This window comes from Acomys russatus, chromosome 24 (genome assembly GCF_903995435.1).
Source record: "Acomys russatus chromosome 24, mAcoRus1.1, whole genome shotgun sequence".
Lineage (NCBI taxonomy): Eukaryota > Metazoa > Chordata > Mammalia > Rodentia > Muridae > Acomys > Acomys russatus.
The window spans coordinates 54872445-54900127 of NC_067160.1; the positions used below are offsets into that span (position 1 = coordinate 54872445).

Sequence of the window (27683 nt, forward strand, 5' to 3'; positions counted from 1 at the left end):
ACAAAAAACCAACAATAACAACAACAACAAAAACCAAACCACCATGACCAAGCCATAGTAGAAACGGGATTTTAATATAATATTCAAGTCTAGCATTTTCTATTTACAACAAATAAATATTGCCCCACCCCAATCAGTAAACTTTTACTTTTTATACAAATATGCAGTCGTCTTCCCCATCCCCGCAAATGTCCTTCCCCCGAGCCTCCCATTTCACGTAGTCATGTACAACCAGGGTGCAGTGGTATTGAATGGCACTTGGAGTGGTGTGGGACTCAATCCCAAGCAGGTGAGGGTCCGTGACAGGGCTTGTCTCTCTGATCCAAGGGAGGGCTGGCGCTCGTGGTGGGAAAAGACTCCCTCACTCTGTAGGCCCTGGCGATGGAATCTTTGGTGCAGCCGGAGAAAGGCTAGAGTGTGGGAGCAAAGACTGGAACTTCCATGAAGGTCCCAGGCTGGTGCCTCTGGGCACAAGGAGAGAACGCAGTTGTCAGCCCTGCTGGGTGTGTGTGTATGGTGCCCTGGAGCATCCGGGGGCATGGATGGCAGTGATCTGCACCTGGGGAGGTGTCAGGAAAGTGTGGAGGGCAGTGTCCTGGGCAGGCAAGGTATCGTGCCCGAATGGCAGCACCCCTTGGCAAAAAGTCAGCTAGTCCTCTGGTTCCAGAGAGCAGAAGGCACCTAAGGCAGCGAGTGGTCCCTGGAGGCCAGGTCAGCCTGTCAGTGGCAGGTGTCAATCCCGGCGGCGGTGGCAGGAGAAGTCTAGGGTGAAGCTGGAGTCTGGGGGGTAGCCTTGGCTGGCAGGTGGGCAGAGGTACCTGGGTGGCCTGGGCCACTCTAGTCTGTAAGTGCTTAGTCCCCAGCCAGCCAGAGCCCGGGAGGTGTCCTTAGAAGATGCCTTTGGCAATCTTGAGGCCTTTCTGCTTCATTCGAGGGAGGGTGGAGCTGGCTCCATGCTTGACCTTGTTAGCCCCCTTAGTGAAGGTCCGCTTCTTTAGAATAAAGTCATAGTTGGCGGTAGAGTTCATGGCATAGAACACATTGGCGTTTTCTGGGATCTTCAGCTCTGGTGGGAGAGGGGCAGGGGAGCAATCAGTGGTGGTGGGGGGCCTAGGATACCCCACCACTGGAGAGCCTCCTCTAGGCCACACCAAGGTCCTGAGGGCCCTCCAATCCAGCTGTGCCACCACCAAGAACCTCTCCTGTGACTCCCACCAGGGGATAGATGCTGCTGAGAGTCTAAGGGTGTTTACTGACTGGCCAAGAGTCTCCCCATCACACCCGTGTGGCTGTCTCGGCCAGGTGGGACTTCCAGCCAGAGCAGGCTTCCTGGATTCGGACTGCCTTCCTTGATGGTTCCCCACTCCTCACAGAGGCTCCAAGGACCAGCAGAGGGCAGAACCTTCCTCTGGGCTCAAGTCCCACCAGTCTCCTCTGGCCTAGAATCTGTCTGTCATTACCAAGCTGGACTTGCTGCTCCCGCTGACCCTGCCTGTGCCTGACGCTAGCTCCTGAGCCTCTGTAGGTCTGTTTTCTGAAAGGTGCGTGTGTGGAGAGCCCCTCATCCTGTCCACAATGGGATGAGAAGCTAAAAGAAGGTTTGCATTACAACCTCGAGATAGCACAGGAGTCATTCCGTCAGTTGACTGGGACAAATGGTGGATGTGGGCATTCGGGTCACGTCACATTCAACATGGGTGACCTCTACAGTGGTTTCTTTCTCCTGCATTACCTGCTTGTTAAGAGCCTCCTTTTGGGGAAAAGGGCACGGGCACAGAGTGCCTGGAAGTCTCCAAGTTCTTTGAGAATGGGCTCAAGCTGTAGGAGGCTGTCAGCCACACGACACGGGTGCTGGGAACTGAGCTCAGGTCCTCCGCAAGAGCAGCACACACTGATGGTTTTAAGACCTATTTCATCTTCCTTTAATTTTATGTATGAGTAACGGCCCACATATATGTATGTGCAGCACATTTGAGCCCGGTACTCAAGAAGATCAGAAGCAGCCACTGGATTCCCGGGAACTGGGATTATAGGCGGCTGCGAAGCGCCTGTCTGTGGGTGCTAGGCACTGAACGCAGGCTCTCTGGAAGAGCAGCAAGTTCTTCTAACCACTGAGCCATCTTTGCAGCACACAGCACACACTCTAACCACTGAGCCATCTTTGCAGCACAAAGCACACACTCTAACCACTGAGCCATCTTTGCAGCACACAGCACACACTCTAACCACTGAGCCATCTTTGCAGCACAAAGCACACACTCTAACCACTGAGCCATCTTTGCAGCACACAGCACACACTCTAACCACTGAGCCATCTTTGCAGCACACAGCACACACTCTAAGACACTGCACTACCCCTCCAGTCTTTGTTTGATCCATTCCTCTGGTTTCTAGAACACTGACTGACTCAGTGTGTGTTTTTATCTCATGTAGATTTAAAAAAAAAAAATTTTTTTTTTAAATTTTATGTGCATTGGTTTTTGCCTTCATATGTCTGTGAAGGTGCCAGATCCCCTGGAACTGGAGTTAATAGACAGTTTAGGCTGCCGTGTGGGTGTTGGGAATTGAACCTGGGTTCCCTGGAAGAGCAGCCAGTGCTCTTAACTGCTGAAATTATCTTTCCAGCACCTCATGTGTGGATTCTTCCTGAAGTACCTGCTTTCTTATTTTAACCAGACAAGGTCCCTTCCAGCAGGTCCATGAACGAGCCTTACACTTTGGACAGGGAGGCCCAGCAGATGCTGGGATAGGAAGGAGACCCTGCCTCAAGGGGCTGCCTCGAGGCAAGGGTACCAAGCTCACACTGGCCTGCTACTGTGCTTTCCAGGGCCTCAGGCCTCAAACCTGAGGCGGAGAACGTGCTGGCCTGCCCCTCTGCCACTGGCCTGCTACTGTGCTTTCCTGAGCCTCAGGCCTCGGATCTGGGGCGGAGGACGTGCTGGCCTGCCCCTGTGCTGCTGGCCCGGAGTCTGACTGGCTTACTTACTGTGATCCTCTGTGATGATCTGAACCAGCTCATAGTCCTCTGGCTCGTCCTCATCCAGGTTGTGTTTGTCCATGGCTTTTCGGATGACAGTTGGGGCCTTATCCTGGCTGGTTACCTGGGTTGGAATGGGGGACAGGCTATCAGGACAAGGGTACAGTGGCCAGAGACCCATCTGGGCACCCCTCACCTTCCGCCTCACTAGAATGGCCTCCACGGCATGAGCATGGTTGTTTCCCAACCGTTTCCAGCTCCATTTTCCTACAACAGCCTGCCACCAACTCCCACGGGGAGCTGTGTCCCTGAAGGCAAGAGAATCACAAGCCTGGGGAACCAGTAATTTCCACCCAAACTCTAAGGAGGAACCAGCTGATGCCCACTGGCCACCTATGTCTTGCCCTGCTCTGAGGCTGTAGGGAGCACAGGCTAGCTCAGGGGGCCTCAGTCGTGGGGTTACCCAGGTGAATGGGAACAAGTCCTCCCAGCTCTTGGCACAGAGAGGCTGAGGATCCAGTGGGGTAGAGCCTGGTAGGGTACCTGAGCCAGGGTAGGGGCCACCTGCAGCTGGAGCCCTGGCAGGTGGAAAAGGCCCTCCCTGTGTGCCCACCCACCATCTGTAGAAGTGATCCATTGGCTCCATGACCTTGACACTACTGACTCTTGCCGGGGCCTCCAGCCTGCTTTGGGCCCATCTCCCCGAGCTGGGACTGCAACAGCAGCCTCCTGAGCTGGGCCTCCATCTTGGCCCTACGCACACACCAAGTCACCGCTGCCCTCTGTTTCAGCCTCCCCGAGAAAGTCAAGGGTTTTACAGCTCAGTGGGGGCCCTGACTGCTTCTGCCTTAATGTCTGTCCCACTGCCACAGGCCTGATGCCCTACAATCCAGAGTCCTGGGGGCTGGGGCATACTGCTCATCTCCCTCTTCTCGGGCCCTGAGTGAGGGCCAAGGTCCGCAGTTATTTCTCTCTATTCTTGTAAACCTAGAAGGTCAGTGCTAGGTTAAGACAGCAAAGGAGGTCAAAGATGGCACACAGGTATCTGTGCGTGTTTGCTGCCCCATCAGGCTGGGCACCATGGGGAGACGCCCCTGCTGCCAGCTCACCAAGATGCTCTTGTACATGTTGCCGTTGTCCACATCCAGGCTGACGCGGATGATGCAGCAGTCGCCCACCTGCTGGTTGTAGAGCGGCAGTGGGGAGGAGCTGTAGCTGCAGACCCCTGAGACGGAGCGCTTGTGGGTACGTGTGGTAGACACGGGCGTGGTGGAGGCTGAGGAGGAGGAGGTGCTGCTGGAGGCCGAGCTGATGCCGGAGGTCTCGGGGGACGACTGGGAGGCTGACTCCCAAAACTGTGGACGACAGTCAACAGCAGCCCGAATTGTGAGGGGCCCTGAAGGCCGACAGCCAGCTTTCGGGACTTGTGGGCCCCTTGTTGGACATAGTGTGAGATGCACCAATGAGGAGGGGCAGGAGGGAGTGTGTGTGTGTGGGGGGGTCACCTTCTTTTCCTGGCCATCAGGAGACTCTGGGACAAAGCTCATGTTGATCTCCTCCACGTCAGAGCTGGAAGAACCGGCTGAGTGTACACTGAGTGCGTCGGTGATGTCACCGCTGCCGAGGTAGGGGCCACACCGGAGCTGGTCACAGGACTTGGAGTGGGCACTGCTACTGGTACTAAGCTCCGTGCTGGGAGCCTGGCGGCTGGATGAAGAGGTTGGTTTACTCTAGGGGTCTTCCCACCCACCCCCCTCGACTGCTCTAAGGGATCATCCCATTTCATAGAGGTGGAAACTGAGGCCCGGAGAGCTGACTCAACTCACTCTATGACTGACAGAACCGGCCAGTGTTAGGTAAGACCCCAGCACCAGTGTGGCTGGTTCTCCTAGCCCCCAGCTTCTCTGGTCCCTGTGTACTCCCCGGGTCCAGGCTCTTACTCGCTCCAGCGCTTGACAATGGCTGTGCTCTTCTTGCTCCTGAGAGTGTTGCTGGCTGACTCAGATGGCGGCTCCAGCTCACACGACAGGTTGTAGCTAAGGCAGAGGTGGTCGTGAGGCTCCCAGGAGCCAAGCAGGGGCTCCCATCCAGGGCTAACCCAGAAGTTGAAGGCTGGGTACAGGGACATCGCCAACCAACCATGTGACGTGATGACTGCCTCACCTCTCGGCCTCACTGAGCCGCTCCATGGCTCGGAACCAGGCCCCAAAGCGCTCCTCGGGAGCAATGCTGTAGTTGTTGCAGGCCGACTGCAGCAACTTGATCTGGGCGATCACTTCGAACTCCTGGGTCGAGGGAAAACAGGGTGGTGGTGGTGGGCCCACGAGGGTCCGGCAGGAGCTGGCCTCTGCATCTTTCTCTCCCTACTCCCCCCCCCACTTACACCCACTCAGGCCACTTCCTTTTTTCACTACTGTTTGGACTTCCACACAGGAAGCTGTCCTGGATGTCATCCCTAGGCTCCCTGTGTGGAACAGCCCTTGAAGGGTGAGGTAAACCGAATGTCACCACCAGGGAAATCACCACCAGGGTGGAGTGAATGTCTTGCCCAGTCCATCTCCCCACGTGAGCGTGGCAGCTCCTTACCTTCCTTCTCTTTTCGAAGTTGATAAGTCTCCCCTAGAAGACAGACAGCCAAGGTCCATAAGAAAGCACCCTCTTCCACCATTAAGTCCTGCCTACCTTGATCTGCACTACCATAGGCACCCACTAGGGGGCAGGGACCACCCACACCTGGCTCTAGGCTCTAGCACAGGGAGACCTGAGGGCAGAGGTTTGTAGATATTCCTGTCCAAGCCTTTCTGGGTTAGAAGGCCCGGCTTGGCCCGCATGCTGTCTGATCTTGGAGTGCCAAGCCTCATTCTCTTGCCCAGAGCTACCATCTGGCATGTCTAGTCCAGCCAACCCACTCCTCAGCTCTGCGGTCAGACAGCTCTGGGTGGGGGTGGGGGGGTCTGTTCTCCCAGGCCCGACCCTCAGATCTCCCCTTAGGCCCACGTTCACTCACATACAGATAGTCCTTCATGGCTGTGTCCAGCATCACCAGGTCAGTGAGGAAAGTGCCCAGGTAGGGGACAGTGCCCTGGATGACCCCCTGAGGCATCAAGTGGGAGACAAGCAAGGCTCAGGACCCCAGCTCCACCAGGGCACACCAAGAACCCTTGCCCCCTCTCTCTAGGTCTCATCCCAGGCTGGCAAAGGGCAGGTCATCAACATTATGTGGCCCTGCTCACACCTTCCCTGCCAGGCCCTGACTCTGATGGCACAGACTTTCCTTTTCTTTTCCAAGACAGGGTTTCTCTGTGTAGCCTTGGCTGGCCTAGACTCACTCTGTAGACCAGGCTGGCCTCAAACTCACAGTGATCCACCTGCCTCTGCCTCCTGAATGCTGGGATTGAAGGCGTGCAACCACCACGCCCGGCAGCACAGCCTTTTCTTGTCCCGCAAGATGTAGCTGGTCACCTTGCCACCAGAGATACGGGCCAAGGGAACCCCTTCCTGTCCCCACCCCCAGGTCACTCACTGTCTCCTTCTGCCGCCTCTGGGCTCTCCTAGGGTTCATTTCCAGCGTGGCAAACTTGGAGGTTCCTTCCTGCCAGGGTTGAAGGTGACGTTAGTAAGATTCCCTTCGTTTCCTGAACCCAACCTGTGCTCCGACCCTGGGCCTGGAGGTCCTTGCGTCATCTGGGCCAACATGGCTCCTACCACTCACTGGTTGGGGAGGAAGGGAGGGCCTGGGCCTGGCCTTGCTGCGCCCAAAGTCCTCACCTTTGAAACTCAGAGGGTCCTGCACCTGCGTCCTGGGGACAGTGCCTGGTCCCCAGTGCCATCCTGACTCTTCGTGAGCCAAATCCCTGTGACCTCCTGAACACCCCACTTCTCCCTTAGACCTCATAGTTTCCTGTAAGGTCAGTACCTCCATTTGCCAGACAAGAAAACGGAGGCCTAGAAACTGGCAGCACCCCATGCAGAACCCTACAGAGACTCAGAGAAGTGCAGCCTACTGACTGGAGTCCTGGCCTCTGGCCCTGTGATTTGTGACAGGATCGCTGAGCTCAGTCTTAACGGGAGAGGGACAAGGTGTCTCAGGCTCCTGTTCCAGTCCCCAGCTTCCTAGCTCCATACGGCCCTCAGCAGAGCCCTCCGCCTTAATTCCCTAAGGGCTACACAGGGCTGTCTTCAGTCTGACCAGTGTGGCAGGGGCAGGGCCTACTGATAATGCTGCCTTTTTTTTTTTTTAAACATGGAAGCTTCTGGAGTAAGACAGAAAAATGAGTTAATTGGTCCCTGAGATGTCTAAGCTGCCTGGGCATCCTGTAGCTTCCAGCCCGGGCATCCAGCAGCTTTTGGGGAAAGCCACATAAGCAGGCCTATCTGCACCATAGGACTACATGTTTGGAGTGAGGGATGGTCCCCATCCTAGGTAGCTTCTCCCCTGGGACAAGCCTGGCATCACAGGGACAGAACAAACAGGCTCAGAGAAGTTGCACCCTATTCTGTCCGCCTGCCAGTGGCTAAACCCCAGCCAACAGGAAGCTGTAGACCTGCTAATCTGGCTGCCTCATCCTCCTGCGGCAAGCCTGAATGGCTGTCTTCACTACATCAGATTACCAGGGGCCTCCTGTTCCTCCAAGTGCCTGCTGCCTGCCTGAGGGCCAAAGACAGCCCTCCTCCCTTTGTCCAGCCTGGATAGTGAGGAGCATCTCCCCAACCCCCCACCTGACATCTCTTGTCCCCTCCGCCCAGTCCCGCCCCCACCTCTGTGGATTCCACCTCACCTTGATGAGCAGCTCTCTGCTCAGGGAGTAGTTGTTCTCATCAGAGAAAATCTCCGACAGTTTCTGGAACACTCGAAAACTGTCCCTGAAGAGAAGCGCAGAGTGAAGGCAGCAGTTAGGATGGGTGTGCGCCGGGGCAGGCACGGTGGGGAACCTGCTTTCTTCTAGAACAAAGATTCTAAGCTGCTAGAGAAGGATGCTCTAAACATGGTTCCACCAAGGGCAAGCGGAGTCGGCAGACCTGTGGTTTTTCTCTCAGCTGGACAATTCTGTGGCCGTGTGCAAGGACGAGACACTCACCTGGCTCTTCTCAGGGTATACACACTGAGCTGTGCCTACCAGTGGACCCACCCCTCGGACTTTGCTACTGAGGCTCACTGAAGGTGGCGCCACCCCAGGCTATAGTTGGGGTGGGGACGGGGAGGCCTACCTGGAGACTTCCTCCCATGTCTTCTTTAGGCGGTGGATAGCATTGCTCTGTAGAGCAGAGAGGATGGCGTAGAGCGAGGAGAAGTTCTTGAGCGCTCTGCACTCCTGGGGACAAGGAGTCTATGAGTGAAGCCCTGGGCTAAGCCCCTCCTTAGTGCCAGGGAAACTCCACAGAGGGCATGCCAGGGACACATGCTTACACAGCAACTCAAGTGTACAGCGGCAGGGAGTGTGTGTCGGGCAATGGGCCATGTGGCCCTGAGGTGTGTGAGGAAAGAGATGAGGTCCCCAGACCCTCCTGCAGCCTACCCTGGCCACCTCGATCCAGTGTTCCACCACCCGGGCCCTGTCCGAAGCCTTCATACTCTGGTCCCCAAGGCAGGTAGTAATGACACAGTTGGCCACGTTGTTGAACTGGGCGACAGTGGCACGGATGGTAGGTGCGAGGTGTTCCTTGCCCTTCTTGTCCCGCTGGGACCAGATGGAGCCCAGGCAGTGGTAGGGCACAACTTTCTTGAATAGTTCCTAGGAAGGGGGATTGGTGTCACTGGGCCCTGCACAGCCCACAGGCCCAAGCTGAAGCTAGGATGGTGAGGATGCGGCTGTGTTCTGTGGGACTCTCGCCCCCTCCACCTGACCTCTGAGGGCACCCAGTACATGGTAAACCAGGCAAAATGATGGGGAGAGGTGCACACGACAGTGGCTCATGTCTGCTCACCTGAGAGCATACCTGCTACACAGCCCTGGCCTGTGTCTGACACAGTCTCCTGCACACAGTAAGCACTTCCTAAGTGCTGATGTTAGCTAGGGGCCCAGGGCAGAATGGAGGAGGGTGACCCAGAGGCCTAAGGGCACCTTGGTGAGCACGCCTCCATCCCTAACAGGTCAGGCCCATCACACTTTCTTGTGGGAAAGAATAAGCCTTGTCACAGGTGGGAGCAGTCTTGGCGGGCTTTACCCTTGGGGCACCCCATGAATACCTTGTGACAGACTGAGTGGAGTCATCCTGGGGCTGGAATTCAAGAAGCAGGCCTGGGAACCCCACCTGGACTATTGTCTTTCTAATTGACCCTCACAGGGAGAAGGAGCCGGTCCTTCCCACGTGACTCAGGGAGTTGGGGAAGAGAGAACAACAAAGTCAGCTGGGCGAGAGAGCTTGGGAGCAGCAGCGGACGGGCTGGACCAGCACGAGGGCCAGAGAGACACCTAAGGACCCGTCCCGTGGACCGGCTACTGGAAGGTTCACTCTTTTGTCCCTTTAACCTTTTTCCTTCTTGTATAAGCTAGTTGGGTTGTATAATAAAGTTTAATTGCTAAGAAACAGAGTCAACACTTTCTATCTGTTCCAGCCCTTCAATTCTGTACATGTGTGTGTGTGTGTGTGTTGTGTGTGTCTGCACATGCAACACACACACACTCCATGATCACCATCCAGGGGAGAGTCAATGCCTGGGGGTTAAGATGTGTGCCCTAGTCACAGAGCTGTTAACAGTGGAGCCCTGGACTTGCCCTGAGACATAGGCTGTGCCAGAAAACAGGTCTCGACAGCAGAATACAAAGGGAGGCCAGCCTTGCCCCGCCCCATTGGGCCACTCACTGCGTCCATCAGTGTGAACTGTTCAGCCACGAGGTCAGGAGGGAAGAGCAGCAGGTGAGGCTTCTCCTGCAGCCCGTTCTCTGTGGCTCCAGGCAAAGGCCAAGAAGGCTCTAACGCAGGAGGCGGCACAGGAGCTGGCTCCAGCTCGAGGGCGTGTGGGAGAGCGGGGTCCAGCTCTGGCTCAAGCTCTGGTGGTGGCTCTGGAGCTGGGGCTACCACCGGGCTGGATGCTAGCACTGGGACTGGGGCTGCTGCTGGCTCTGGTACCGGTGACACCACTCGGCTGGGCGCCGGAACTTCAGGAGCTGGCTCCAGTTGGGAAGCCTGGGCAGGAGCTGGCTCGAGCTGAGAAGCTGGCTCGGTAGCTGGCTCTAGCTGTGAGGCTGGTTTCAGAGACAGCACTGGAGCTGGGGACAGGGCTGTAGGAGATAAGATGTCTAACATGGCTGCCTTGTCCACAGCATTTCCCAAGACAGAGGATCACTGCCTGGCAGAGAAGCAAGCCCCTGTCCCCACAAGATGTTGTCCCAGACCATAGTGCACTGCCTGCTGGGTCCCAGGCTCCTCCTTGCTCCCAGCCCAGTGCCAGCTGTTTGTGGCGAGAACTAATACTGACCCCTCCTACCAGACTCTGTGTAGCTGCCCCTGGCTCCTCACCCTCAGGCTCAACCTCACTGGGCTCCAGGTCCTCCAGCTGGGCCAGGAGAAGGTGAGCACGGCGCTCCAGATCTGAGCCAGGCATGTTGAGCTGCACATAGGCCACCAGCTGCTTGAGGCAGGGAAAGTCCGGAGGTTGACAGAAATCCTCAGAGTATTGGTCCAGCCAGGTGCCCAGGATGGAGGAGATGGCACTGGGAGCAGGCAACAGGGTCAGAGCTGTGGCTTCTCTTCCCTCCCTCCCTCAGCACCCCTGTGGTGTACGTCCACCCACAAGTCCCCTTCGGCTGTCCAGGCTATGGCAGGCCAAGTAATGACAAAGGCTACAGAGAGCCCTATAGGAGTGCGAAGGCTCATCAACGGAATGGCAGTTCTCCCGGCTGCTTAGGGAGACAGTCCCACTCCTGTCCAACTCCACTGGGATAAAAATGCAGGAAGGACTTGGAACCTCAACCAGTGGCAGGAGCTACCTTAGTACCTATACTTTGTGAGCTAAGTGTGGGGGGTATTTTCCTGTGGGGAATGGTTTTGTTTTGTTTTGTTTTCCGAAACAGGGTCTCTCTGTGTAGCCCTGGCTGTCCTGAACTTGCTTTGTAGACCAGGCTGGCCTCGAACTCACAGCGATCTGCCTGCCTCTGCCTCCCGAGTGCTGGGATTAAAGGCGTGCGCCACCATGCTCAGCTCGGGAAATGGTTTGTTCTTTGAACCCACTGGGGAGCAGCTAAATGCCATTACCAAGGAGTGAGGCTGTGTGTTGAGACAGGCTATGCCAGGGAAGAGTTCTTGTAGTGCCTGGTCCTGAATGACTCCCCACCCCACCCCCCACATACATACATATATCCCTTCTGCTCCCGGAATGTTCAGCATCACCCAAAACTCTGCTGCTGGAGGGGCCTTAGCCCTCAGTCCACCAGCAGGAACCAGGAAATGTGGGACATACAGTTGGCTCAACCCCTGCTCCCCAAACCTCCCCTCTTGACCCAGAGCCCACTTACTTTTTGAGTTGGTCCTGCGGTCCACCGTCCTCACTGGAGTATGGGAGGATGCAGCCATATCTAGAGGAGGCCGTGAGGACGTCACATCTACCGTACCTGCTTATGATGTCTAGTGTTACTGGCTGACCCCCTGGTGGGAATGGAGCCCAGGGAGGCAGGGACTCTGCTCTTGTCACAGAGTTAAGTGCTCACAGCTGACCTGGGGACCTGAGGCCTCTCAGTCCATTACCACAGGGCCCTGCTGTGTGTCTATCTATGTGGGAAAATCCGTTTAGCCTGAGGCTCAGGTGAGACAGCTTTTCCATGGAGGAAGGGAAAGTCACATAAGACCCCACAAGCCTTGACCGCGCAGGCTGAGGAGGCACTGCCAGGGCCCGTCTAGCTGGGTCCCAACAACAGCCTGTAAGAAGGCTTACTATCAAACTGGGGCACACAGAGACACAAGGCATTCCTGAGACCCGGGAGGAAGGGTGCCTCTGGGTGTGGAGGTGGTGCTCACCTTTTGAACAGCAGGTCTAGCACCTGCTGGGTGGTGGTGAAGGCTCTGTAGGTGCACAGGAAGACGGTGACGTAGGAAAGGTCGCTGCCCTGGAAGGCGGGCACCAGGTGTTCCACCAGCTTCTCCAGAGTGCCAGCCTTCACGGTGCGTACCTTGCACGTCTCGTAGAGGTTCAGGGCCGACTCGTTCTCACACTGGGCGGACAAGGGAAGGCACCGTCAGCGGCACGGCCAGGGTCTCAGCAAAGCTGGAGGCTAGAGCTCAGATGGCCTCCTGCACACCCTCAGAAGAATGTGGCCAAAGCTGGGACAAGAGGGTCTCAGCTTTTAAAGCAGGATTTGAGGTGTGGAAACCTTCAGGGTAGTTTCTCAGGTGAGTGACAACAGTATTTAACATACTCTGGGGGGTTCCAAATCAGAACGGCCCATCCTAGAGGTGGGAAGAGAGCCTTACTCCAGAGTCAGGGGGCTGGCCCAACAGGACCCAGAACATTCCCTGAAGAAGCTCAGGGACCACTGAGAAGGGTCACGTTGGGATCCAATAGCAATCGAGGTCAACAGCCGAGGCAGCAGGTTTATCTTCCAAAATACTACGTGCCTGGGTCAGGCTCGGCTGCTTAGCTCAAGGGGCCCAAGAGACTTGTGTTCTGAGACAGCAAGTTGCAGGGACTTGTACACGCGCTGGCTAATTATGTCAACCTGACACAGTTCTGAGAGGGAGCCCCAATGAGACAATGCCTCCATTAAGACTGCTGTGGACAAGCCTGCAGGGCATTTTCTTAATTAGTGAATGATGGGGGCGGGCCCAGCCCACTGTGGGCGGTGCCATCTCTGGGCAGGTGGTCCTGGGTTCTATAAGGAAGCAGGCTGAGCAAGCCATGGGGGATCAAGCCAGTGAGCAGCACCCCTCTGTGGCTTCCGTATCAGTTCCTGCCTCCAGGTTCCTGCCTTGTCTGACTTCCTTCAGTGACGGACTATAGGTGTAGGGGGCGGGGGGTGGGGGGGGGTGGGGGGTGTGAGCCAAATAAACCCTTTCCTTCCCAACATGCTTTAGGTTGTGCTGTTTCTTCATAGCAATGGTAATCCCAAGTTTACAGAGCCTGAACTTCTACTCACTGGGGGGTAAAGGGCAGCCCTACTAGGTGAGAGGATTTGTAGGGCTAGGAGGAAGTTGTAGGAGGACTGACATCTCAGGACAGGTATTAAACCCAGTGAAACATTCAAGTACGCATGGCCTTGTGGGAAAGGGGAAACAGAGTCAGTGGTGTCTCCTCTCCTCTCACTTATAGGGAGGTAAGTCAGCAAGGCATTTGTGAGTGGGCTGGACTTTGGGCAGGGAAGGAAGGATCAGCCCTGGTCTCCTTGGCATACTCACCCCTAGCCAGCGCTGGCCCTTGGTGGCTCCCTGGTGTAGCTGGACCTTGCGCAGGGAGATGGAGTAGATGACCCCGTTGATCAGCTCCTCCCCAATCTCCTGCGTAGAGCTCTGAAAAGACAAGGCCCAACAACGGGGCCAGGACATCAGGGGTCTGCTGCAGGGGGACGGCACAGACAGGCGGCTCCTAGCTGTCCAGTGTGAAGAGGCCAGGACTCTCCTTCCCACCTGGCCCCTCATGACCTAACGGCCAACACCTCAGGAATCTGCTCCTGCCCCTGGTACTGGACTGCCCACGCCAGTCTCTCTCTAAGCCAGGTACGGCTATTCAGCCATTTCTCAGAAGGGTAAGTGGAGGCCGAGACAGGAATAATTGACACAGGCCAAACCATCCCAAAGTCCTAACATGGCGCTGGCGCTCAGGAAAACCTAGTCCCTAGAGCTCAAGGCCTGGGGTCCCCCACGCCCTCATCTGTTTGTCCCGTCTGAGGCTCTAGGCTGACCCAGCAGTTCCTTGTGGGCCAGCCCTGGGGTCAGCATCATGGGTTGAGGGCAGGTGCTGATGGTGGCCACATTTGAGGCCACTTCCTTCCCCTTCTGCTCATTCATGCTTCTGAGACCTCTTGGGCAACATGGGGGTTCCCAGCTGGCTGTTCTTCCTCACGTGAGTGGGAAACAGCAACGACCCCGGGGCTCCCCAGAACCCCGTGTCGTGAGACCTAGCTGAGGAAAGAGGCGGTCATGTGCATGCTTCTCAGAGCTGAGAGCAAAAAGAAGGCATTCGCTTCCTCCGACACCCCAGGCTCGCTCCTTCTCCTGCTGTCTGGGGAATGGCAGTGCCTGGGATGGAAGGCACAGAGACCAACCTCTCAGAACTTCTACATCCAGTGTGACCCACAGGGACCAATGTGGGTCCCAGGGGACTTGGGGTCAAAGTGCTTATGTACCTGGAGCCCCACTGCAGGGCCTTCTCTGGGGCTGGACCAGGGTCCTCAGGTCTGCCGTCCACCCTTACAGGGCCTGGAGACCCACTGCTTCTGCCCTCCCACTCTGGGCCATACCAGCACACTAGGCTCATGGCTGTCCACCTTCTCTGGAGAGAAGGCCAGGCCAGTGTCCTGAAGATCAGTGGGTAACAAGGAGGTTCATGCACCCTAAGCAATTCTGGCCCACAGCCCCGGGAACTTCCCTTCAGAGACCAGTGATGTTGTCACCAGCTAACCCCTGACCCGAATCTGGAAAGTCTTTCAGAGGAGATGAAAAAACACCATGGCCCTGGACTACCCACTGTGCCACCTCAGAGGTTCAGTCAGGTCTCACATGTGACCCTTCTCTTCCTGCCACACAACACGGGATTTCAGCCCAAGGAGCCGGTATAGTGCCAGTTTGTAACAGGTTTTTTTTTTTGTCTTTCAAGACAGGGTTTCTCTGTGTAGCCTTGGCTGTCCTGTAGACCAGGCTGGCCTCCAACTCACAGAGAACCACCTGCTTCTGTCTCTCCAGTGCTGGGATTAAAGGCGTGCGGCGGCGCCGCCACCATCACCACCAGGCCTTGCAGCACGTTTTTATTGGTGCCCACTGGACAGAAATGTGTCCTGGCCAGGCAAGCCCACAGGAGGAGCTGGACGCAAGCAGCAACAGCAGCCATCTTTGAGCGTGGCTCAAAAGCAAGGCTTTCCTCAGGCCTGGGTTTCGGCTGACAGCTCAGCAGCTGGCCTGGGCCCTATGGGAGTGTCATGTGATCCTGCACCCTTCCCCCACCTGAGGGGGGCCATCCTGCCAGCTGGATGGGGGTGCAGACAGGGCGCCAAGAGCCATACATGCCTTCCTCCAGGGAGCCGACGGGAACTGTTTCAGCCATGAGGAACTAACCCGTGCACTCCGCTTCCTTCAGGCAAACACAGCAGGAATGACCAGACCCCAGAACGCCCAGTGTGGGCACCTTCGCACCAGATACCCAGAGAAGACAGGCGTCCCAGGCCTGGCTAGAAAACAATAATGAAGAGCTTCTCTCAACAGTCTAAGGATCTGTCCTCGGGCCCCTCTGAGGTTGGAAGGGCAGGCGCCATGTAACCTAAGGCCACCTTGGGCACCATGTAGGCAGTGCCGTGCTCTCAAGGATACTCAAGCAGTCCAGGGAGAAAGGGGATAAGCCGGCCTAGTAAACAGCTGATGCAGCAAAAATGTCTGCCTGCCTGCCTGCCTGGGGCAGGCATCCAGGAAGCCTCTGAGCTCTAAGGGAGGAATGCCACATGGTTGGCTGTGTCCTCAGGGACGATCATTCCTCCTCCCCCCCGCCACGGCACTCCACCTCCACATGTGCAAGGCCCCCAAGGCTCTGGGATGAAGCCGACAGCTGTGTCTACCACACTTGGGCCAGTCGCTTGAGGGTGAGAGTCCTGTGGGCGAGCTGCCCCCACAATCACTGTCTCTTGAGCACAGCTCCCTGAATGGGGAGAGAAGACATGGCCTGGGTGGCTGAGTGTCACCTGATCAATGTTCTCAGGGTAGCAGGCCAGCAGACTGTGTGTCCGCAGCTGAAAGAGAGAGGGAGTGGCAGGCCAAGCCTAGAACAGCAAGCAGCAAGGGGCCCACTGGGCAGGGGTGAGGGGTGTGTCCAGTCAGACCCTGGCTGCCTCTGCTTCAGGAGGCCTTGGCAGACAGGATCACAGCTTCCCTCCACATGTGCAGGGCCTCAGCTTACTTGGTGGGGCAGGGGGGACCCAAACCTTCAGGGACCTCAACATTGTGCTCCTCGTTGCCCAGGGCTGCTGAGCCAATAGGTCTAGCGGGCCCCTTTCGGGTGCCCTACAGCTCCACGGGGACCAGATCCATGTGACGTACCTCAGGAAGAGTCTCAACCCCCAGCTTGGGAGGGTGAGCTGGCCATGGGCTGGGAGGACAGCAACAGCTGACAGGGGACAGGATGGGGGCTGCAGCTGAGTAAGGACAGCGGACAACACCTGGTACACCACAAGAACGGATGCTGCCCGAGAGCCACACCTGTCAGAGGCCCACCTGGGACTCCTGGACGCAGATGGAAGCTCACTCACACATTGGCCTGGGCCTTGCTTGCAACAGAGCATCTAGAACAGGGAGGGAGCAGTCCAGATGATGGCTAGTAATCTCAGGCTGTTACTATCCATAGTGGGAAAGCACCTTTCCCAGTTTAGAGGTGTAAACCAAGGCCCAGGGGAGGGGCCAAATACAAAGTGTCCAGGTTGAGGGGTGAATCCAAGACTTCTCAAGCCCAGGGACTGGTTCAGCTCTTGGACCTTGAACCTCAGTAGAGGAGGGAAAATTAAGACAGTAACCACTAGAGTCCTCATTGCCAGCTCCAGCACTGAGTGGGGAGCCAAGATGCTAAGTCCTTCTACAGCCCTCGGCAAGCCCCAAGCCCACAGCCCAGAGGCAGCCTCAGCCAGGGACTGTACAAGGTGCCTGGTTGCCATGCAGCAAGGGAGCACCCAAGACCTCAGAAAGTAATGTCTTGGGCCCACAAGGAACCCCCATGGAGTCAGATCTAGGTCCTCCGGAACCTTCCCTGTTAGCCTGAGTCCTGCTATTGGCCAAGTTAGCATTTCAGGAAAGAAAACTAAGCCCAAATGGGGGAGGGGAGACCCATCCCTTCAGCCCAGTAAATCCATAGCTTTGTCCACCCTGTCCTGTTGTCCATTTGCAAATGACCACTGTCAGGCCAAGCTTGGGAGAACAAGGTATTAAGGCAGACCCAGCTGAAGGTTTAGACCCACACCACTGAAGATTACCATGCCATCCAGATTACTTGGCACTTCCTATACCAGGTCATCTGTATACTTAATGCACGTAACTCTCCTGGCAGATGAGAGAACAGGCAGGTAGAGCCAGGAAACAGCAGCCAGGACAAGGATTTGATCCTTGACCTATAGGGACACACCCAGAGCTGGCTGCTGCTTCTGCCAGAGGCACAACATCAGGGCAGGGTTCAGCCATGGTATACCGATGCAGGGAGGGGCTGAAGCTGGAAATGACTTCCTCAGGCTACACAGCAAGTGGGAAGGTGGCCAGGCTGGTGGCTTCACACCTGCACCTCTGAGCAGAGGCCTAAGGACATGTCCTGGGGAATGGCCACGCTGAGGCCAGCTGCAAGTGCCAGGCTGCATGTTCCCGGAGCCTGGAGCCTGGAGCCCAGACATTCAGAAGGCTTGGGCTTTGCCATCTGGTCAGGAGGGCTAATGGTGACCACTGATGGGCTCTGTGGACCACACCTGCCAGGCTGTTGGTCTTATTTGGTCCACTCTAGAACTCAAAGAGCAATTAGAATTGTGTCCATTTTATAGCTGAAGAAACTCTGGGGCTAGGGCCATGCTGGCATTCCAGCATAACTGCCTTCCCCACAGAGCTCAAGCTCCCTGCCTCTGGGGTCAAAAGGACAGAACACCTGCAGGTGCGACTGCAGGACACCGGCTTCAGGCAAAGGCATCAAAAGGAGGGCTGTGTGCCAACGGAAAACCCATGGCCCAGCAGTTCTGGTCCCTGTGCCCTGCTCAGCGAGCAGCCCTCAGGCTGTCCTTTTCACTGGAGAACTGAGTTTGCTTGAAGCCTCAGCTCCTGTGTTAGGAGGCAATCGATCTCAGCTTTTTACTCTCACTGGGCTGGGGCTCACCCCGCTGGGGTGTATACCTGATAATATAGCATTTGTGAGTGCATGAGACATCCAACCCAGGACAGGTGCCAAACCATGAGACCCTTCAGAGTGCAGCCACATCCCCTCCACAAGCTTCCTCAGAGGCGAGGGCCAGTGGGGGATCTACCCACAGGCCTGGAAACAAACTGACCACTTCTTGAGAGTCACCCCCTGTTCCTTCCCTGCTGGCAACTGGGTTCCTCTTGCTCCAGAGTTACCCCGAGGCTCTCAGGAAATGGGCCAGCATGTCTCCTCTCAGTGTCCCAGATGAGACAGAGGACCAGTACCAGCCACCTGGGCCTCCTCATCCTCTCCTACTGGGCCTCTGTGAAGCAACAGTAGGACAAGGGGGTCCTGGGGCCATCGCTGTGATAGCCTGTCTCCTCAGGAATGTAACAGGCCCTCAAGTTCCTGGAGGCTGCCCTTTTAGAATCAGGAAGTAACCTCTGGAAGATTATGTTGTGTGTATGTACACAACACACACACACACACACACACACACACACACACACACACACACACGATGTCTCTGGGTCTCCAGTGTCAAGGGAACAAAAGAACCCTGGGATAAACTAAGAGCTGCACACATTGTGATCAAGAGACCAGACAGCCCAGAGAAGTCCCGCCCCTTCGTGTACACACAACCCACACAGTGTTCAGGCTCCATAGGCGCATTGCCAGAGTGAGAAGCTTGCCTGGCCTCTGCCTCTGCAGTTGACCAGCTTGTTGACTGTGCAATCTAATTAGTTGTTTCATGTGGTAAATGGGCTATTAATAGCCCTGACCCCACCCAAAAGGACAAAATGCATGCAAATTATTTAGCCTAGGCCCTTCCATCACGCTCTCTAGCCAGAGCCGCAGTTAGCTATTATGCTCAGACTCTGGTTCCACTGTTGCCAGGCTCTCAAAATCTGGGGTACCTTCGTCTGGGCTCTAAATAAGCGGCCCCATATCTCACCTGACCAAGGCTTTCTGCAGTGCCTGGGCCAAGCTCCGTCCACAACCTTTGCTGGCTTCTGCTGTCCACTGTCCCTCTCTGTCTTGTCATGCCTCCAGCCCTTACATGCAGCGGGCATCTCAACCCTCAGCCCCAGGGCACACAGCTTGTGCCGGAGTCCTGGCTGAGACCCGTCCTGGCAGTGTATCTATCTAGGACAGGGACGGCACCCCTCTGCCCTCCGGCGTCTTAGCTGGCACAGGAACTGGAGGGCCACGTGAGCCGGGAGGGAACATGGCCCTGGTGCCTGCTGCCTGTAAATGCTACAGATCTGCAGACCACTCTGGCTGGGATGAACTTGGCGCCTACCTGTGGCAGGAGCACAGACTGACCTCATGACCTCTAGAAAGCAGACTGCCGCAGGTCAAGCTAAGTCAGTGACGCCTTGGCTTAGAACCGAGATGGTAGGCAGATGCCCAGATGTGTGAGAACATCTGGCAGCCCTAGGGTGATGGAAACAATGACAGAAGAGGAAAGGCAGAGACAGTCTGATGTTTCCCAGAGATCGCGGGGAACTTAATCGGGTCAGCTTCATTTCGGGACCCGGGACTGCCACCAGGAAGTCAGTCTCAGGATGGGGATGGGAGGAAATTATTGGCAAAACAGACAGGGACTTCCCTGCCCCCCTCCCCCGGGGGGAATGGTAAATGGTCATTGTGTTCAGTTTCCGGCTGTGGCCTCCTCTCCTGCCAGGACCCTGGTTTTCCTGCCCCAGCCAGAAGCTTCCCTTCTGATTTCTAAACAGTGGCCAGGCTGCATGACAACACAGAGACCTGAAGAGGGAGCGCAGAGGAGGCAGTGACAGCAGCAACCTGTGTAGGGGTGGAACCAGCCAACCTGCCACAAGGGGTCCTCAGGGGTGTGGAGCCAGCAACAAGCCTGACCCACCCCCCACCCTCCATGAGCGATCAGGCCAGGCCCTTCCAGCACACAAAGCCCGAGGCTCTGCCAGACATAATGAAAGCCAGATGGGTGCAGGGCTGATGACGGGCCGCCCACTACCATGCTCCCTGGAGTCCCTCCCCAGCCACCATGTGGATGAGACCATTGGGTGAATGAGCCGCCTAGGCTTGGGACACCTGCCAAGCTTGGGAGGCCTCCCAGGCCTGGGGGTTCCCTGACCGAGAGCTCCCAAGTATGCTTTGTCCAGGCCTTCTCTAGGCAGAGCAGGATGAGGGACCGCCTTGGGATTCCACTATCTCCGGGGCATGGTGGCAGGTATACACTAAGGGAGGCAGAAGCCATCGCTGTCCAGGACACACAAAAAACAAGGCCCTACTCTCATTTATTACTTCCACCTCCCGCCATGCATAAAGGCAAATGGTATCCTCTGAATCCTCCTAAACTCTTACAAAGTCAGGGTGTCGGCACATTTTCTAATCAGGCAGAAATGAATCACAGGTCACTGAGAAGCCCCGTCCTCTCACTGATGGAGCATCTCACTGATGGAGCACCCGATAGCACCTGTTGGAGACCAGCTCCCCTCCTCTTTCCTTCGTTGTCTCCTCTGAGCAGCCTTGATGTTCCTGGGTTATTGGACCTATGTCCGAGGGGCTATCCAGAGGCCCCTGAGGTCCCTCTCACCTCTGGGGAGTCTAGGTCTGTGACATCCCAACCATTTGCTGGTCCACTATACTGTGTAGCCTCCTCATGTTTTTAAGCTCCAGGCACTCAAGCTTGGAGCATTCACGTACCACGGACTTAAACAGTGACAACAGGGAGGGGCTTAAAGGTCTGCCTGATTTTGAGAATTGGGGCTGTCACACCAAGATGAAATGAGAGGGATACGGAAATTCAGCTTTGATCCCTAACTACCGCAGAGGGTATGCTGGAAGCTGTGATGCCCTACTCACTGGCCTGGGCCTGAGGCAGCAGGGGGGTTTCTGCGGAAGGAATCTCCCCCACCCCCACACAGCGCTGCAAAGGACCTTGGGCCCCGGCCCACTCCGCTAACCCACCTCCAGGCGCGGCAGATCCGGGTCGAGCTGCGTGAAGCTGTGCAGCACCACCGGACAGCTGTCGGGGACTCCCACCTCCAGGCGCACGGCGTCCCACACGCTGCGGCTGCGCCGGGTGCCGGGGAACAACGGCTCGGCGCCCCATACGGGCCTGGCCGCCTCGGCCCACATGCGCTGCACCATGGACGGCTCGCGGCGGCGCGGGTGGCCAGCGGGCCGCGAGACCCGGGGCGGCGCGGGCGCGGGCGCGGGGCCGGCCCGGCGCGGCTCCGCGCTGCCTGCGCTCTGCGCCCGTGGCCCGGCCCCGCTGATGTCAGCTGGGGGCGGGGCAGGGGCGGGGGCTGCAGGGGCGGGGCCCTGGAAGGGGCGTGTCATCAGGAGCCTCTGCTCTGCAGTCAGGCCTCCTGGATCGCGCGCTCTCATGCAGTCAGTGTGTTGTGTGGGTGTGCCCGTGATGCTGTTTTGCTGAAATCAGATCCACTTCCCAGGAATTCCAGTTGTCACACCCTCTAGCTCTGTAGCCTCAGTTTCTTCAACTGGAAAGTATGGGTAATGAAAATTACTTCCTCCAAGAGTGTGACCCACAGAGGATGTCATGTGGTCACTGGCTATGTGCTCATAGATAGACCACAGCATGGGAATGGTGACTGTAAGTATTGATCGGACTGAGTGTCTGGAGGGAGTTGGTATCCAGCACAAGCCCCATTGGGAGAGGGGACGACTTTCAGCCCTGGCCCCAGCAACCACAGCCATGCACAAGCAGATAGACCTACTGTGCAAAAGAAATGCTAGTTACCTCTAGGTGAGGCGGTATACTTTTAATAAGTTTGTTTAATTTGTTATATACGCACGATTATTTTTCATGCACGTGTGTCTACACTGCACATATGCCTGGTGCCTGAGGAGAACAAAAGAGGGCACTGTGAGTTGCCATGTGGGTGCTGGGAACCGAAACCAGGCCCTCTGGAAGCACAGTTAAGTGCTCTTAAATGCTGAGCCATCTCTCCAGCCCCAAGGCGTACATTTTCTCTGAAATTTCTAACTGTCCTAAAGTATTTTTATGAGCAGGCTCCAGTGATAAATATGATTTAAGAAAAAGATAGGCAGATTTGGCTTGGGGTGGAGATCCCTACAGCTGCTCAGAAGCCTGGGGCCCTGCCCTTCCTCCAGGGAAGGCCAGGTGGGATGGTGGGCAGATGTCAGAAAGGCAGTGGCTTCCACACATTTTGTGGGCTTTCCCTCAACCCCATTCCTGGGCCAAGGACCCAGCAGCCAGCTCAGCTTTGTTGCCTGTCGCTGCCTTTTCCTGATCTTACCACCTTCTAAGAACAGGCTCTTGCTTATATTTCATCCCCAGGCACCACCTGTCCAGCCTAAGGAGGCTGTTTCAGGGAGTTAATCTCACTGCAGATGGACTGACTACCTCCTGTCTCACTGGCTGCATACGATTGACACTGGCAGATAGGTGGGGGTCCCCTCACCTACTTGGCCCTTCTGGTTGCTGTCCACTTTTTTTTTTTTTTTAAACCAAGTTCCTTTCCTGTCTTTGTCTGCACTCAGCACCTTGTCTCCTGCAAAGTCCTTTCATGGATATCACATGCACAGATATGGAAACACAGACAAACATACTGACACACAGAAACGCCTAGCACCCACAGTCCAATAGCTCAACCCCTCCCCCCCCTTTTTTTTACTCTGACCTCCTCTCACCAAGGTAAGCGTCCTCTGTGAAGAGAGGGAAGCTGGCAGGCAGCACACCGTGCCTGGTGCCCTTAGACCCCACAGGCCTCAACCCTTAGCATCCTCGGCAGCAGCTGTGACTTTTTAGATCCTTGCCAGAAAGCAAAGCCCTCCCCCAAGGCCTCCTAAGCTTTCCCTCATGATTAGCCTTAAGCTACAGGGCAGATCCTTTATGCAGGGCAAGCCCATCCTAAAAGAGGGGATAAGGACAGCATGTGACATGACACTGAAGAGCACAGCATATACACAAAGCGAGCTTCCTGCAGTCCACACCTAAATCTAGCCCTACCTGGGGGAACAAGAGGAGTCAGAAGCACATGCTCGCCACACCGCCAGCCTACGGCCTACAGAAGCCAGCCTGCAGGACAGACAGACAGACAGGTTTTTGTTTTGCTAACAAATATATGAGGGAGAAGGAGTACACAGAAAGAAGAGATAGCAGCCAGTGTGGGGGTTTGTGAACAAAGCAGCTGGTAAGTAACTAAGGCTCCCCTATTACCTGAGGGGGTGCACTCTAAGACACACAGCAGGACCGTGAAACAACGGTAACAGTGATCTGTGTTTGCTACCACCATGGTTGGTGCAATGACCCAGGCGGCCAAGTGGCTGACTGGCGAGTAGAGTGTCTAATGTGGGAATGGTGGGCAAAGGGGTGACTTCACATGGGGGGGAGGGCGGCGTGGAGGTTGGAAAGGAAGGGCTTGACTTCATTATGCTACTCAGAACAGCAAGAGATTTATTTCTAGAATTTTCTGTGTAATAGTTTCAGAGCAGGGTTGACCTTAGGTCGCTGGAGACTACTGGATACTGCTGGCATTAAGCATTGTTGCTTTTTCTTCTTCTCAATTTTTCTGTTCTCTTTTGGTTTTGGTTTTGGTTTTGAGGCAGGGTTTCTCTGCATAGCCCTGGCTGTCCTGGAACTCTGAGTCTCTGCTTCTGCCTCTGAGTGCTGGGTTTAAAGGAGTGTGCCACCAGGCCTGGCTGGACAGGGACATGGCTTCTCAGGCACCACTATGGTGGTTACTGTCAACAGTTATAATGGCCAGATCCATGTACCTGGGATTTGTGGGTGAACTACTGTGTTACAGCTTTATGCCGTACTCTTTACCCTGGGTCTGTTTGGGTGTCCCATAATTAAAGCTAAAAGAATAAAAGGGGCTTGGCTGAAGAATCACCCTCTCAGGCCCCTGGAGCTCCCAGCAGCCACTGAGGGAAGGTTACAAGCTTTAGACCCTGATGGACGTAGTCATCCTGGGCTAGTGTGAGCCATTTCCGCTGTGCTTTACTCGGCCCAGTCACTCACAGTGTGGAGAGCCTGTGCTCGGCCCCAACAGTGGACACCTAGGAAACAGAGTCCCGATGCCCACATGTTCGTGAGACCTTGGATGCATTTGAAATGCAAGGCTCACGTGAACTCTAACACTTGGGGTGTCACATAGCAGTGCTTGCCTCTGCAAGTGAGGATCACTAGGAATTGGGCTCTCCCCTTCCTCACCCTTCTCCCAACCCTCCTGGGAACGCATCTGGCCCTCACTGGGGCTCACAACCAGCCCCTCAGGAACACTGCTGAACCTCCTCCAGCAGTCAGATGCTCCTCAGAGAGAAAGACTCTGAACCAACAGTTGGAAACCGTAAGCACGCCAAGTGTGCCTCAGATGTGTGTTTTGTTTGGACCGAAAAGTGTTTTTACATTTTGGAGCCAACAGTAAAAGGTCAGGTGATTTCACATAAAAATCTGAAGTTCAGGCCTCTCCTGTAACTCTGGGTGACCAGGCCACATCAGCTGTGTTCCTGCATGTACAGAGAGGCTGAGCGGGGGAGGGAGGCGGCAAGCGGCACCGTGGCCCTTCGCTAGGCATGGGCTCTGAGCTTGCCACAGACCCCTGGACACCATCCCTGATTCCCTGACAAATGAACTGCCTAGGGTCCCTGGAGTCTGGGTTTCCAGTCTTCTGAACCTTTCCCCCCTCCACTAGGATGAAAATGAGTCCTCACCCCACTTTGGTGAGGATGTCAGGCTGTGTGGGCTGCTTCTGCACTGGTTCCCAGGGGCGCGGTTCTCGCAACTCCCGAGTAGCAGACAGACAGAGCCAGAACTGGACACCAGGCAGTGTCAGGGTAACTACACCTCTTCGCATCTGGGCTGGGCCCCAGCCAGTGAGGACAGCAGGCCAGGCTGGGCCCGGGCCGAAATCCCTGTTTCTTTTCTGGGCACCAGCGACACACACCGGCAATCCCAGCACTGGGGAGGCTGAGAGGTCCGAGGATTCTGAATTTACAACCAGCCTGGACTACAGAGCAAGACCCTGCCTCAGAACAACACAAACCTTTTCACCTCTGGCTGGCAGGTAAAGGCCTGCTCACTCATCTGTCTGTTGTTCTACATTTAGAGAGCATAGAGGGAGGACACTGTTGGGTGTGGCCCAGACCAGCTCCTCTGTCATTTCCCGGCTAGGGCATCATCATTCCTGGCCTGCCTGGATTCTGGGGTGGCCCTGTGTGGGCGGGCGTGTGAACACACCTTGGCGGGAGGTGACGCACGCACCTGGGCCAGAGTGGGTGCAGCTAGCACAGTGGGGCGGGCCTGGCTCTACTGCATCACTGCAGCCTCCATGGGCCTCTCCGCACATTGGAGGTGGGAACTGAAGTTTCAACACCCCCAAGAGGTCACATTGGGTGGAGGGATGTGACATCATTACCCCAAATCTCTGACCTCACATGGAGTTACTGGCCAGGGAAAACTGGAACAAGGCCAGCCTGAAGTTCAGCGGGTGGAGGCTTGCTGCCGGACTGTCTGAGTGCAATCCCTAGAACCCCTAAGTTCCCAGGACTGGAAGGAAGGAGAGGCCAGCTCCACAAGTTGCCTCCTGACCGCCACACATGCACTGTGGCACATATGCCCCTACACACCACATATGTGTGCATATATAGACACAACAATACGAATAGTAAATAAACAAATAAGAGGGGCCGAAGAGATGGCTGGCTTGTTAAAAGCACTCACTGCTCTGGCGGAGGACCTGAGCAGTTCCCCGCATCCACAAGCAGCCCTAACCCTGTGCAATGGAAACGGCCTATGTAAGGACACGTGAATTCTGGATCAGCCCCCCAGGGCCCCAGGAAATGAGGTGCTCTAGATTGAAGCTCTCTGTCCCAAGCTGGGGAGCGCTCAGGGGTGGCAAAGACCAGTCTGCTTGGTATCATGAGAAGTGTTATTCAAGGAGCAAGAACCAAGGCCACCCTGATGGCTGCCCCCTAGCAACAAAATACCTACTGCAGACCTACCCCTTAGGGGTCACTGGCAACCCTAGGGACCACTAAAGCTACAGGCGCCGTGTGAGGTACACGGAGGCAGAGGAGAAAGCCAGTAGGGTCACAGGCAAATAGAAATGGAAGCTGAGACTCAAAGGTGAGCCCCAAACAGAAAGCTGAAGGGAGGGACAGGCAGGAGGGACCAGCTGAGGGGTACGCTGTTTGGCCCCCTGTGTGAGCTGCTCAGAGCAGGCAAGGGAGCCACTGAGCACTTATGGAAGATGAATGCATCGATAACTCCGAGTGTCCCACGGTCTCATCAGCCTCACAGCTGAAGAGTGCCCGTCACACCCCAGCGAGGGCCTAGCGTCAGGCACCCATTCTCTCCGTTCCCTGGAGGGTGGTCAGCAGGGCTACCAGCCCTGCCCTCTCACACACTCAGCCAAGCGCCAGGTAGGAAGTGGCCTGAGGATTTGGAAGCCAGAATTGGGCCCCACTCCCTGCTCCACACCTTCAGAGCCTCAGGCGCACCTCTGAGCCTAAGTTTTTCTCCCAGAAAAACGGAGACACCAGCAAAACAATGACGACAACACATCAGCCAGCTCTGTCAAGACACAAAAGTCCACGAAATCCGAGAAGCACCATCCAATACAAGCTGCCGTGAGAGCCCACAGATATGCTGTCTGCTGTTGCCAGGGACAGGTGGCCAGCCAGAGCTCACACACCGGTACTGTGGGCACAGCGCTCCAGCCTCTGAGCTGACACCGGGTACAGGAGACAGAGCCTCCTGGTGCTTCTAACCAAACTCCTTCAACCAGTTCTAACAAGGAGAGCAAGGAGCCCTAAGGTACCAACTCCCACAGCCCAGGCCAGGTCTTGGCTGTGACCTGACAGCCTTTCCCAGCAAACACTCACCTCTGTAGCGGGTGCCAGCAGGGTTACCGACCAAGGTGTCTGAGGGGTAGGAGTGCGAGGAGTGGTGTGGCGGGCAACGGCCCACCGCCTGGCAGTCACCACTGAGATACAGGCAAAGAACATGGAGCCCTTCCTCCCCCTGGGCACAGTAGGCCTGGCATGGGCCTGGCCTGCTTCCCGGGCCATGGTAGGGTGGGAACCCAGTGGGGGAGTAGGCCCTTTGGCAGGCTTTCAGATAGTGTGCCTGCTACCTGCCTGCCCCAGTAGAGTTGAGCCCCACGAGTGCCTAGGCCTGCTGTCACCTGCGTGGCTGTCATACCTGCTGCTGTGACGGGCAGGGCCAGGAATTCCCGCTTGTACCAGGCAACAGGGCAAGCAAGGATGAGTGGCCAGGGCTCTGTTATGGGCTGGCCCAGTAGTCTAGTCTGAGCTGACACCCCTTAGGTAGACCCAGCTCTCTCCTCTAGCCCCCCACCCCCAAGACCTCATTTCCACTGATCTCCCTTGGGGGCCTGGAAGTCTCCACATGGGGACCAAAAGCAGTGCCCATCAGGCACCAAGTGAAGGTAAGCCAGGTCCCCAGCTTTCTCTAGAATCTGCCTTTCCTGACCACCAAGCTCACGGCTCTGGTCCCAGGTTTATTTTTAAGATGGTGTCTTGTAGCCCACGCTGACCTCTAACTTACTATGAAGCCAAGGAATACCCTGAACTCCTAATGCTGGGATTACAGGTGCCACCACCACGCCAGGCACAGTATTTCATTTTAAGCCAGAATTGTCAACCGTCCATGTCACCAAGTAGGGTGGTAAAAACTGAGCACCGCCACTGGCAACTTTTCGGAAAAGAGAC

At 56.1% G+C, this 27683-nt stretch overlaps 1 protein-coding gene across 6 annotated transcripts; it reads right to left on the reverse strand.

Moving 5' to 3' along the window:
• Nucleotides 1-350: 350 nt before the first annotated feature.
• Ralgds (ral guanine nucleotide dissociation stimulator) lies at nt 351-27074 on the reverse strand. Of its 6 annotated transcripts, none has more exons than XM_051167001.1 (18): nt 26835-27074; nt 13307-13417; nt 11933-12126; nt 11434-11532; nt 10439-10632; nt 9782-10200; nt 8494-8709; nt 8186-8289; nt 7756-7840; nt 6501-6569; nt 5985-6071; nt 5564-5596; nt 5141-5262; nt 4918-5013; nt 4483-4684; nt 4087-4332; nt 2987-3101; nt 351-1066 (listed from the first exon to the last, which is right to left on the reverse strand). In XM_051167001.1, exons 1-18 carry the CDS (start codon nt 27018-27020, stop codon nt 888-890), a joined length of 2757 nt encoding a protein of 918 aa, XP_051022958.1. In that variant the 5' UTR covers nt 27021-27074; the 3' UTR covers nt 351-887. The 6 variants fall into 6 exon arrangements, with proteins under 6 accessions (XP_051022958.1, XP_051022962.1, XP_051022959.1 ...); XM_051167005.1 differs by having other exon boundaries at nt 11434-11493; nt 26835-27073; XM_051167002.1 differs by having other exon boundaries at nt 11434-11529; nt 26835-27073.
• Nucleotides 27075-27683: the final 609 nt, after the last annotated feature.

What these genes read in the sequence shown, in the direction of transcription:
- Ralgds (XM_051167001.1), bottom strand. Translation starts at nt 27,020, where the DNA reads ATGGCCCGGGAAGCAGGCCAGGCCCATGCCAGGCCTACTGTGCCCAGG. An exon ending in ACTGGATCGAGGTGGCCAGG is followed by an intron (nt 8,290 to 8,493) that starts GTAGGCTGCAGG and finishes CCTTGTCCCCAG; the next exon opens with GAGTGCAGAGCGCTCAAGAA. An exon ending in ACATGTACAAGAGCATCTTG is followed by an intron (nt 3,102 to 4,086) that starts GTGAGCTGGCAG and finishes ATTCCAACCCAG; the next exon opens with GTAACCAGCCAGGATAAGGC.